The sequence below is a fragment of the Pan troglodytes genome, chromosome 10 (assembly GCF_028858775.2).
Source record: "Pan troglodytes isolate AG18354 chromosome 10, NHGRI_mPanTro3-v2.0_pri, whole genome shotgun sequence".
NCBI classification, from domain to species: domain Eukaryota; kingdom Metazoa; phylum Chordata; class Mammalia; order Primates; family Hominidae; genus Pan; species Pan troglodytes.
Window position 1 is genome coordinate 130,004,615 of NC_072408.2, and position 12,629 is coordinate 130,017,243.

The window sequence follows — 12,629 nt, forward strand, 5'->3', positions numbered from 1 at the left end:
TATGTGATCAGACAATTTTATTTATGAACAAGACCTTATTTAGGGGTCCTCTGCTCAGAGTACTCTACTAGGTGCTGAGGATACAAGAGAAACCAGAAACAGGCAAGCAGCGGGCACAAATAGATTTGACTCAGAGATCACGCTTTTGAACCCAAGAGATGTACACATCTAACTCTTACTTGGAGTACTTGATTTACGATTTGAAGGTGGTAAAGATGATGATCTCTGTGAGGCCGAATTAAGTCTCTTTTGTCTCTGTTGGGCACACTTTTCTGGAGAACGACTTGCATTAACTGAAGTTTCAGTTTGCCGAGGATTTACTACAGCAGACCAAAAAAAAGCAAAACAAAAAACAAATCAAAACAAGCCTACGCTTCAGTTATCCACCTTTATTAACAGGTGGTTACACATGGTTACACACCAAGCCCCACAGCTTAGGTTCTGCTCAAAGCATTTATTCTCACCAGCTAGGTTATAATGACTATTTGCAAATGCACCACATTATAATGATAAAAAATGCTTGATGAAGAAAAATATGGGAGTTTATAATGAATTCATTCTGGTTCCCTGTTTACAATCGGCATTCAAGGTGATTTTCAAGAGGGTTATTTTTAGAAAGCAGGTTACTAATTTATTTACTAAGAGACACTGCTTGGGAGATGTAACCGCAAAGACGCTGGCAGGATGACTAAGGGGTCCGAGAAAGCAAGCATAGTGGAAAAGGAGAGAAATGTATTGGTGACCTGGACCTGTGAAAAAACACAGTATTAAAGACACTACTTGCCTTATCTACAGATGCTCAGTAACCAAGAAAGAAGAGGAAATGTTATATCTCACTTCATGAATACCAAATGCCTATCACAGCCTTCTGATGTGTGCAAGTAAGATGGACTGACAGGAATTTTTCAAATATCCTTAGGAATGCCATGTAAGGCCAGGAGCAGTGGTTCACGCCTGTAATCACAACACTTTGTGTTTACACTTTGTGTTGTGTTGTGGAGGACAAGGCGGGTGGACCACTTGAAGCCAGGAGTTCGAGACCAACCTGGCCAACATGGTGAAACTCCGTCTCTATTAAAAATATTAAAATTAGCCGGGGGTGGTGGAGGGCACCTGTAATTCTAGGTACTTGAGAGGCTGAGGCAGGATGATAGCTTGAACCCCAGAGGTGGAGTTTGCAGTGAGCTGAGATTACGCACTGCACTCCAGCCTGGGCAAAAGAGTGAGACTCTGTCTCAAAAAAAAAAAAAAAAAAAAAAAAAGAATGCCATGTAAGCCTTTTTCATAATCGGAATGTAAGATTCAACTGGCTTTGTACAAAAGGTACATCTTATGCCAGAACTGTGATAAATTATTAACTAGGACATTCAATTCTCTATGAAATGGGGCTGAAGTAGCAGTAAAATAGCAAGTTTACAGAGCTAAAACTTTTAATTTCATTACCTAAATATTTTAATTTTAACGAAGGTAATATAAATGGGGAAAAGATATCTATATCCGTCTATCTCAAACAAGGAAATACTCACTATTTGAGGTGTCCTCTTTCTCTGTCTGTGTCCCCCAATTTTTAAATATTTTTCCCTCATCAAGTTCTTTTAAAGCTCTCATGATCGGCGTGTCTGAAGTCTCTCTTTGCTTTTTTATCAACAAGCTTGTTGATGAACTTCCAGGTAAAGAATCCTTTTCCAGAGGTGAACGGTGCCTTAAACAATAATTTTAAGACATACAGTGCTATGGACTAAACGTCTGTATCTTGCCCCCCACCCCCACACCAAACATACACGTTGAAGCCCTAATCTTCAATGTGATGGTGTCTGGAGGTGGGGCCTTTACGAGGTAATTAGGGTTGGATGAGGTCATGAGGGTGAAGCCTCCAAGATGGGATTAATGCCCTTATGAAAAAGGGAAAGAGGCAGGAGCGCTCTCTCTGTGCACACACACCAAGGAAAGGCCATGTGAGGACATAACCAGGAAGAGGGCCCTCACCAAACACTCAGCACCCTGATCTTGCACTTCCAGCCTCCAGAGGTAGAGAAAGAAATGTGTGTTGTTTATGCCACCCAGTCTACGGTAATTTGTTATAACAGTCCAAGCTAAAACACACACTTTACTGGGGTTGTTAGGGGAATAACAGAGTTGACAATTATACTCCACAATCAGCATGCTTTGCAATGCAAATAAATTAAACCTGCATACAGTGCTTTCCCATCCTTCTAGTCCTACACTTAGAGGAACAGCATCTGCACAGCACCCTGGAGTAAGCGGCTGAGGCTGCTCACGCAGGCTCGGGGCTCGGGCTGGCCAGAGCCATCTGAAGGGGGAGAGGATCTACATCTTTTGTTTATTTTTAGACAAGGTCTCACTCTGTCACCCAGGCTGGAGTGCAGTGGCGCAATCATGGCTCACTGTAGCCTTGAGCTCCCCAGGCTCAAGTAATCCTCCCACCTCAGCCTCCCAAGTAGCTAAAACTACAGGCGCATGTCACCATGCCCGGCTAATATATTTATTTTTTGTAGAGGTGGGATTTTGTCATGCTGCCCAAGCTGGTCTCGAACTCCTAGGCTCAAGTGATCCTCCACGTTGGCCTCCCAAAGTGTTGGGATTACAGGCGTGAGCCACCACACCTGGCCTGAGGATCGACATCCTATCCTAATCACAAACCCATACTGTGCCACTGAGCACAGGTGGGGAAGCTCGGCAGAGCTCATGGAAGTAAAATATTCTAAAAGTAGTAGCCTTTCAAAGTAAAATAAAAGTCAGGTTCTCAAAATTAAGACATTAAAGAACCAAAGAGAGGGCTTCCCAAACTTTTAAAAGCAATTGAAATCTCTAAGAAAACATAACATCCCTAAATAGAATCTTTAGCAAAGTTATCTCACCCTAGGCTACAGGTTTCCTCCAGCTGGTTATCCATGTTACTGTCCTGGGTGTCCAGAGGCTGGCCAGTAAAGATGGAATACTCTGCACCTGGAATCAGCCATTTCCGCCTGCTGACGTCTGAAGTTGCTAGTGTGCTATTAGAATGAAAACGGTCAGGCATTATAAAGGCCTGCACTTCATTTCAGACTGCATGTGCATATAAAACAATCTGCTCTCAAACAGTATTTATACATTTGTACACTAATTTAAAAATCACATGTAACAATCTATATTTTGGATACAATTTATTTTACAGTTTTATCATTCAACTTAACTGTTGTTCTAGGTTTCTGTTACTTCTGAATCTCAGTCAAGATTCAGGTACTTGTGGCTCTGAACATTCCCCTCACTGTCTCTCAGGCATTTCACACCCTTTACACTCTGTGCCCCTACTGTAGCTGAGGGTAAGGTGCTGAAGGAAGCAGGGCTGCCCTTCTTGTTCCCTTCAGACCAGCACTGTCCAACAGAATCTTCTGCAAAACCAGAAATGCTATCTGCACTGTCCAATGCAGCAGTCACAAGTCAGGTGTCACTACTGAACACCTGAAATGTGGCTGCTGAGACTGAAGAACCAATTATAAAATGTTAATTTTAATAATGAAAGTTTTCAGTATCAAAATGGAGTCACTAATGTCAAACTCCCAAAAAATGGAGCTGGGAGGCACAAAGGAGCAGCCTCTCACACAGATGCTGATTATGGGAACTATTCTGAATTCCTCAGAACCACAGTATTCCAGATAATAAGCTGCTTGTACAAGGAAACATCCCTAACAAGGGATGTCTCCACCACTGAGCTAATGCTAATGCCTGCAACATGCTCCTGTAACCAGTGGTCTTTGTTTTAAAATAGCTTAGTGGACTGTGGACTGCCCTTTTGTCTTTTAAAGTTTCCTGTGTCCCAACCCCTTTGGACATGCTTATGGTTCACCACAGCATGCGTACTCCAGCTTGCAAACCCCCAACATTTCCAAATAAATTTCTTTGGAGAGTCAGTCTCTGTCACTGATTTTAGGTTGACATGATTGATTTAACTAGTAATAGTGGCTGTTGGCAGGACTGTACTGAACAGTGCAATTCTAGACTATTGCTCCCCCAGCTCATCTGAGGTTCCCACCATCATGTTAACCCCCAGTCATTCCCCAGACTTTAGAGCCTGCCTTGTTTTCTCCACCTCTATTCCTGTTCTCACACTAGGCAACTTCCTGACCACTCTCTCCAGTGAGGTGACCCTCTACTCCTCAGCCAGCCACCTCAGAGGGTACTTGCTGGCTTTTGTCAAAACCAGAGAACACACTCCCCTTAAGAAACCAATACTCCAAAGACTGTGCCCCTATTCTGCCTCCCGCCCTCAAGCTTCAGCAACGTGACCTACGATCCTTGGCCTCTCCATTTTCCATTTATCAACCCCTCCTAGTCTGACTAGGTCCTCTTGATCTACCCTGAAGTCCACACTCACGATACTTTCTCTCTCACCTTTCACCACACCTGACTGGCAGCAAAATCTGAGGACTGGCTGACTACAAAGGCCACGCTTCAGGTCTAAACTCCTACCACTGAGCTTTGCTGGAAAAAAGCCACCAGCTGGGCAGACTCATCACCACCTCAAGCGGACACCCCAAACCGCCTGGCAACATGACTTTCTTTTTTTTTTTTTTTTTTGAGACGGAGTCTCGCTCTGTCACCCAGGCTGGAGTACAGTGGCGCGATCTCGGCTCACTGCAAGCTCCGCCTCCCAGGTTCAAGCGATTCTCCTGCCTCAGCCTCCCAAGTAGCTGGGACTACAGGCGCCTGCCACCACGCCCGGCTAATTTTTTTGTATTTTTAGTAGAGACGGGGTTTCACCATGTTAGCCAGGATGGTCTCGATCTCCTGACCTCATGATCCGCCCACCTCAGCCTCCCAAAGTGCTGGGATTACAAGTGTGTGCCAACGCACCCGGCCGGCAACATGACTTTCTGTAACCAGCAAGCTTCAGTTCTCCAAACATGACTATCTCACAACCTTTCCACCCTCCTCAAACCTCCCATCCCACCTTCGTTGACAGGTGAAACTTTTGAGTCAAATTCAAAGAAACACCAGAAACCATGAAACAACTCTTGTTTTCTCTCTGTCCCCTTTCACAACCAAACATTTTAGAGGCTGCCTCTTCTATCTACATTCACTTCAACTCCAGTCACTCTTTCCCTCAGTTTTTTTTTTTTTTTTTTTTGAGACAGAGTCTCACTCTGTCGCCCAGGCTGGAGTGCGGTGGCGCGATCTCGGCTCACGGCAAGCTCTGCCTCTTGGGTTCACGCCATTCTCCTGCTTCAGACTCCCGAGTAGCTGGGACTACAGGCGCCCACCACCACGCCCAGCTAATTTTTTGTGTTTTTAGTAGGGACGGGGTTTCACCATGTTATTAGCCAGGATGGTCTTGATCTGCTGACCTCGTGATCCACCCACCTTGGCCTCCCAAAGTGCTGGGATTACAGGCATGAGCCACCGCACCCGGCATGACTCCAAAATTTATCATACCATCCTAAAACCTTATTTTTGAGCTCCAAACTCATTTATAATTGCCTATTTGATTTCCACTTAGAATCGATATGAATCTCAAACAAAAATATTCAAGATGGAAATTCTGATCTCTTCCCTAAGTTCAACACATGAACTAGGTACCTTTAGTTGTTTGAGAGAGAAACCAAGGAATTATTCCAACACCTCCCTTTCTTACCTTGCCATCCAATTCACAACCATATCCTATAGATCCTACCTCTAGAATCTCTCCCAAAGAGTCTCTATTGTCTATTTCTGTGACCACCACCTAGCTAACACCATCTCTCTCCTAGCACTGCACCAGACTAACTAGTCTCCTGCTTCCATTCTTTCCTTCTCCATCTTCTCACGGCAGGTACATTAATAAAAATTAGATAACCTCATTTTACCACATAAAAACCTTCAAAGGCTTCCCGATGGACTTAGGGCAAGATCTAACTTTTTTTTTTTTCTGAGACGGAGTCTTGCTCTGTCCCCCAGACTGGAGTGCAGTGGCGCAATCTCGGCTCACTGCAAGCTCCACCTCCCGGGTTCACAGCATTCTCCTGCCTCAGCCTCCCGAGTAGCTGGGACTACAGGCGCCAGCCACCGCGCCCGGCTAATTTTTTTTGTATTTTTTAGTAGAGACGGGGTTTCATCGTGTTAGCCAGGATGGTCTCGATCTCCTGACCTCGTGATCCACCTGCCTCGGCCTCCCAAACTGCTGGGATTACAGGCGTGAGCCACCGCGCCCAGCCAAGATCCAACTCTTGATCACGGCTTAGAAAGCTATAAATGGTCAATCTCTGATTTCATCTAGGGCAACTTTGCCTCTTGCTGGAAATATTCAGGCCACACTAACCTCCCTTAGGCTCTTCAAATATGCTAAGCTCTTTCCTACCTGAGGACTTACCAAGGCAATTTCTCTGCATGGACCACCTCCCAGACACCCCACCCTGCCCACCCTCCCATCCCTTACCCCACACCTCCTGCTCCAGCAATTCTATGCACAGGTGACTCCTCTGCTTATGAGCCTCCTCTAAAGAAAGGCCTTCCCTGGTCCCCAACCCGAAGCTCTCTCTTTTATCTCTCTCAAATGTTCAATTTGTTACTTACATCTTTTCTTTAAAAAAAAAAAAAAAGAATTTGCTATGTTCTACTAAGATTAATTAACAAAGACCTAGAAAAATCTTCTCTTACAATTTATTTTATTTTATAGAGATGGGTTCTCGCCATGTTGCCCAGACTGGTCTCGAACTCCTGGGCTCTAGCGATCCTCCCACCTTGGCTTTCCAAAATTCTGGAATTACAGACGTGAACCACTGTGCCCGGCCCTAGAAAAAGCTCCTCATTTGACAATTACAACTTGGGTCACAAATTACAATTTAAAATCATTTTTCTAATAAATGTCATTATAAAGTTATTATTTACTTATTAATATTCTTTATTTACACCCAAATCATAATAAAAGCCAGTTCTAATATAAAAATAATGTATTCTGTAAGGGTATCACCAAGACAATGTTGAGATTATAGCCAAGCTAATTCTGAAAGAACTAAAAAAACTAGAAAGAAAACCCATACAACCTAATGCAGATCCATCTTCATAGTTCCTTCCATTAACATAGGAATAAAATGTCTGAAATTTTAGGGCTAAAAGACCTTTTGAGATGTTCTAGCCCCTTGTCCTTATTTTTACAGATAAGAAAAATGAATTCCAAAAAAGGTAAGTGACTTGCCTAAGGTCACACAGCTGGGCAAAGAACAAAATACATTCCAAGGATCCCAATTTGATCCTACGATATTTCCTCATTTTAGCAAATGCCTCTGCATAAGAGGGTTTACAATGTTCAGTAATTAATCTAACACATTTAAGTTCTGTAATGACATTTAACCCGGACTTTCTTATGATTTAGACAGATGAGTTTCTCGTCTTAATAAAAGCATGCACCTATTTCTAGCTTTATAGAGAGTAAATGAAATAACTTACTTGGCACGCGAGGGTCTCACGTGAATTCTAGAATTATGACGAAGGCTTAACATATTTTCATGTTCTACTTGCTTGACCTGAGCTTCAAGTTTTGAAATCATTCTAATTCAAAAGCAATAAAGATAAATTAAGTACATTTCAACAAATGTAAAATATAGCTCAACCACAGTTTATTTAACAGACCCTCCTAAAAAATGGGTGGTAAAAGAGTTGCAAGTCCATGGCCGGGAATGGTGGCTCACCCCTGTAATCCCAGCACTTTGGGAGGCGGAGGCAGGTGGATCACAAGGTCAAGAGATGGAGAACATCCTGGTCAATATGGTGAAACCCTGTCTCTACTAAAAATACAAAAATTAGTTGGGCATGGCGGTGTACACCTGTAGTCCCAGCTACTCGGGGGGCTGAGGCAGGAGAATCGCTTGAACCAGGGAGGTGGATATTGCAGTGAGCCGAGATCGCACCAGCCTGGAGACAGAGTGAGACTCCGTCACACACAAAAAAAGAGTTGCAAGTCCATAAACATTTTTCATAGTAAAACATCACCATTATTTAAAAAGCTAAATAAGCCAGGTGCAGTGGCTCACGCCTGTAATCCCAGCACTTTGGGAGGCCGAGGTGGGTGGACCATCTGATGTCAGGAGTTCAAGCCCAGCCTGGCCAGCATGGTGAAACCCCCATCTCTACTAAAAATACAAAAATCAGCAAGGTGTGGTGGCATGCGCCTGTAATCCCAGCTACTTGGGAGACTGAGGCAGGAGAATCGGCTTGAACCCGGGAGGCGGAGGTTGCAGTGAGCCGTTATCACACCACTTTACTCCAGCCTGGGCAACAGAGCAAGATTTTGTCTCAAAAAAAAAAATAAAAGCTAAACAAAAATCAGTGAATATAAATAGAAAAACAGAAAAACAAATACATTAAAACTCTACAAAGGAACATTTCCCATACAACTGAATAAAAAGGGAACAAGTGGACTTAATATCACAAGTTATATAAATTTGACTACAGATCAAAACATAACATTTATAAATAAACATAAAATTGTCAAATAAACTGCATTCTAATGTGTTTAATCCTAATATGTATATAACCATGCATACAACAGGTAACACTTTCACAAACAAGGAAGCAGGCTTAACTTCCAAAAACAGAACTTTTACCAAAAAAATTTCAAAAAAAAAAAAAAAACCTTTCTAATTTTTAAAAAGAGGCCAAGGCTAAAATATTGCAAACAACCTATAGGTATTTCATCTGATTTGTGCCATGTTCAAAATAAAAGCCTATTTTCAAGTTTACCAACAGGAAATAACTACTCTGGCCAACTGACTATTTTAAAGATATCCTGGCATTCATGCTGTTCTTTTTTCCCCCCTTTAAGAGATGAGGTCTCGCTCGGTCACCCAGGCTAGAGTGCACTGGCATGATCATTGCTTGCTGCAGCCTCAAACCCCTGTGCCTAAGAGATGCTCCTGCCTCAGTCTCCCAAGCAGCTGGGAGTACTGGTGCATACCGCCATGCCTGGCTTGTTCTTTTAAGCTCTGTGTATGACTTCATCTTATCTTTCAAACTCGAATTCTTACCTACTTTGATGCAAGGAAGATTTGAGAAATAATAGCCCTAACAAGACTGATGTTTTATAACAATCTGATAAGAAAGCTATCACTAGAACTGAATGAATCACAGAAGAGTGGCAGATGAGAAACCTAGACAGCATTTCTGTTCTTCTCTATGAGAACTCCTTAAGACTGCAGTAAAATGTCTAAATAAGGGACGTTACTTATATCCAAATACAAACATAAAATTTGCTCTTGAACTAGTTTAAATATTTCTCTTTTCTATCTTTCATTTTTTTGGTGGGGAGGGGAGAGTCTTGTTCTGTCACCCAGGCTGGAGTGCAGCGGCGTGATCTCGGCTCACTGCAACCTCCGTCTCCAGAGTTCAAGCGATTCTCCTGCCTCACCCTCCTGAGTAGCAGGGATTACAGGTGTGCACCACCATGCCCAGCTAATTTTTGTATTTTTAGTAGAGACAGGGTTTTGCCATGTTAGCCAGGCTGGTCTTGAACTCCTGACCTCAGGTAATCTTCCCACCTCAGCCTCCCAAAGTGCTGAGATTATAGGCGTGAGCCACTGCACCCAGCCCAGTTTGGATATTTCTGATCATTTGCAATGGATACTACCATTTACGATTCTGTCCCTACCTAATTAAACAAATCAGATCATTAATACAGTCTCCAACCGGTCTTTCTGAAAGTAGATGACCATAATTTTGGTGTTAATGCTGTTTTCTTTTTGAAGCACCAAAATAATTCTGTGAACTAGGCTGCTTCTTAAAGTTCTTGCCAGTGGTTAAATATCATTTGGATTTTAACCTATGCTGAGAAAATACATAATGTTTGGGAAAATATCCACCTCTGAGGCACAACCATCAATACATTTTAATTACTTAAAACATGTTGTTTGAAGCCAGGTGCAGTAGCGCATGCCTGTAATCCCAGCACTTTTTGTGGATGAGACGAGAGGATCACTTGAGGTCGAGAGATTTGAGACCAGTCAGGGCAACACAGCAAGATCTTACTTCTAAAAAAAGTTTTTAAAAATCAGCCAGGCTTGCCGGGCTCCGTGGCTTATGCCTGAATCCCAGCACCTTGGCAAGCCGAGGCAGGCGGATCACTTGAGGTCAGGAGTTCAAGACCAGTCTGGCCAACATGGCGAAACCCTGTCTCTATCAAAAAATACAAAAAATTAGCTGGGTGTGGTGGTACACTCCTGTAGTCCCAGCTACTCAGGAGGCTGAGGCAGGAGAATTGCTTGAACCCAAGAGGAGGAGGTTGCAGTGAGCCAAGATTGTGCCACTGCACTCCAGCCTGGGTGACAGAGTAAGACTCTGTATCAACAACAACAACAACAACAAAAAATCAGCCAGGCATGATGATGAGTGCCTGTAGTCCCAACTATTCAGGAAGCCAAGGCAGGAAGATTGCTTGAGCCCAGGAATTCACAGCCAACCTAGGCAACATAGTGAGACCCTGTCTCTTTAAAAAAAAAAAAAAAAAAAAAAGAGAGAGAGAGAGAAGAAATCTTGTTTGGCTAAAATGAAATGTATTTCCATGTCAAGGGAAAATTAAGACAAAACTAGTTCTCAAACTGCTTAAAAATCCTCAAGAAAAACTTCCTTCTCATCATGTTCAATACAGACACATAAAAGAACAATTGAGGTATGTGTACATTAGTAAGTTAATACATTTTACCTTTTCAAATCAGAAATCTGAGTATATGCATCAAGCAATTTGTTCTCAGTTGTATTTAATGCATCCTATGGAAATAAAGGAGAAATTCAGATAACTGAAGACAAATATTCACATGTATTATTTTAAAATGCATAAAAGAAAATGAATCTAAGGCTAAACCAACTAGCTACAAACCATACTTAGCAAGTATGGCATCAACCATACAGCCAGGACCAACAGTTCAAGGAAAACAAATGAGAGCAAAGCACCGGCCTACACAAGTCCCTCTGTGTAAGTCCCCTGGGTAACAGATACAGCCCTTTATACTTTGCTTAATTAGAAACAAATCAGTGTTAAAATAACTTGACTAAAACCTCAGAAGGATGGTAAAACAAATATTTTCAATGAGATTTAGATATCATGGGATCTGCTCCCGAACCCTCAGAATGCTTTGGCAGCCAAGCTATGCAGGCCTTTTTGCTGAGCTTCAGTAACCACAACCCTCCATTCTATGCAACAGAAATACTTGGGCCCCACTTACACCATCGTCGAAGGGTTTTACTGAATGCAAATATGTAGTCTCCAAACAGAGCTTTCAAAAAGAATTCAAACATAATTGATAAACTCAACCCCACCAAAAGCTAATGCAGTGAAAATCAAAGCTTGATATTTAATCAGTATTAAATGGCTGGGTGCAGTGGCTCATGCCCATAATCCCAGCACTCAGGGAGGCTGACACAGGTGGACCACTTGAGGTCAGGAACTGGAGACCAGCCTGGCCAACATGGTGAAATCCCATCTCCACTAAAAATATAAAAATTAGCTGGGCATGGTGGCGCACACCTGTAATCCCAGCTACTCAGGAGGCTAAGGCAGAAGAATCGCTTGAACCCAGGAGGCAGAGGTTGTGGTGAGCCGAGATCACACCACTGCACTCCAACCTGGGTGTCACAAAACAAACAGTATTAAATAATAATTTGCATCTGTATGGTACCTCATACTCTTTTGAACAATTTCATTTCAAATGCAATAGCCATTCAATAAATATTTGTCAGATTAATGAATCTAACAAACTTGTGAGTTAAATGGGGCAGGTATTTGAAAATAAGGATACTGAAACAGGATAAGCAAGGTTCCAGTCCAACAGCTACGGAGGTTCAGGAAGGGGTGCAAGGAGGAGAAGAGTCAGCTCCCTTGATTCCCAATCCAATGTTTCTGCCTCTGCATGAAATCTAGAACATGAACCATTACCCCTTACCTTTACTCTCCTGTGTTCTTTTCCAAGGGACTCATACTCTCCTAAAAGCTACAAGGAAAAACAAAAAAAAATTATACCACAAAATTAAACGTTATTCTATCAACTGAGGTACAGTCTACAAAATAACTGCCTATAGCCTTCAAAAATGCCAATGTCATGAAAGAGAAAGGTCAATAGAGAACTGGTGATTCAATGTAAAGGGAATGGGACAATTCTCAATTTCTGGAATGGTTTCTGTACATTTGATATTATTTCAAAATAAAGCTGGATGCGGTGGCTCACACCCATAATCCCAACACTTTGGGAGGCTGAGGACAGAGGATCACTTGAGGCTAGGAGCTGGAGACCAACCTAGGGAACACAGCGAGACCTCATCTCTTCAAAAACAAAAACAAAAACAAAAACAAAAGCTGGGCTCGGTGGCTCACGCCTGTAATCCTAGCACTTTGGGAGGCTGAGGTGGAAGGATTGCTTGAGCCTGAAAGCTCAAGAGTTCAAGGCTACAGTGTGCTATGATCGTGCCACTGCACTCTAACCTGGGGGACAAAGAGAGACCCCCTCTTAAAAAAAAATAGCTGAACATGGGGATATATGCTTACAGACTCAGGAGGCTCACTTGAGCCTGGGAGGTTGAGACTGCAGTGAGCTTGTAGTGAGGCTTGCAGTGAGATTGCACCACTGCATTCTAGCCTGGGCCACAGAGCGAGACCCTGTCTCAAAATA

The 12,629-nt window shown here is 42.8% G+C and overlaps 1 protein-coding gene across 50 annotated transcripts in view; it reads right to left on the minus strand.

The window, feature by feature from the left end:
- MPHOSPH9 (M-phase phosphoprotein 9) overlaps positions 1 to 12,629 on the minus strand; it is an 82,178-nt gene that overhangs the window by 7,385 nt on the left and 62,164 nt on the right. For 44 of the 50 annotated variants that reach the window (XR_010147829.1, XR_010147828.1, XR_010147823.1 and 41 more), the window contains 6 exons: positions 11,907 to 11,954; positions 10,670 to 10,734; positions 7,423 to 7,524; positions 2,880 to 3,014; positions 1,527 to 1,702; positions 180 to 320 (listed from right to left, as the gene is read on the minus strand). Coding sequence is in view for 39 of the 50 variants with exons in the window: in XM_063785186.1 (XP_063641256.1) it covers positions 180 to 320; positions 1,527 to 1,702; positions 2,880 to 3,014; positions 7,423 to 7,524; positions 10,670 to 10,734; positions 11,907 to 11,954 (667 nt within the window). In the remaining 11 variants the exon portion in view is untranslated. The remainder of the gene's footprint in view (positions 1 to 179; positions 321 to 1,526; positions 1,703 to 2,879; positions 3,015 to 7,422; positions 7,525 to 10,669; positions 10,735 to 11,906; positions 11,955 to 12,629) is intronic. The other 6 variants (XM_063785195.1, XM_063785213.1, XM_063785191.1 and 3 more) reach the window with 1 other exon arrangement.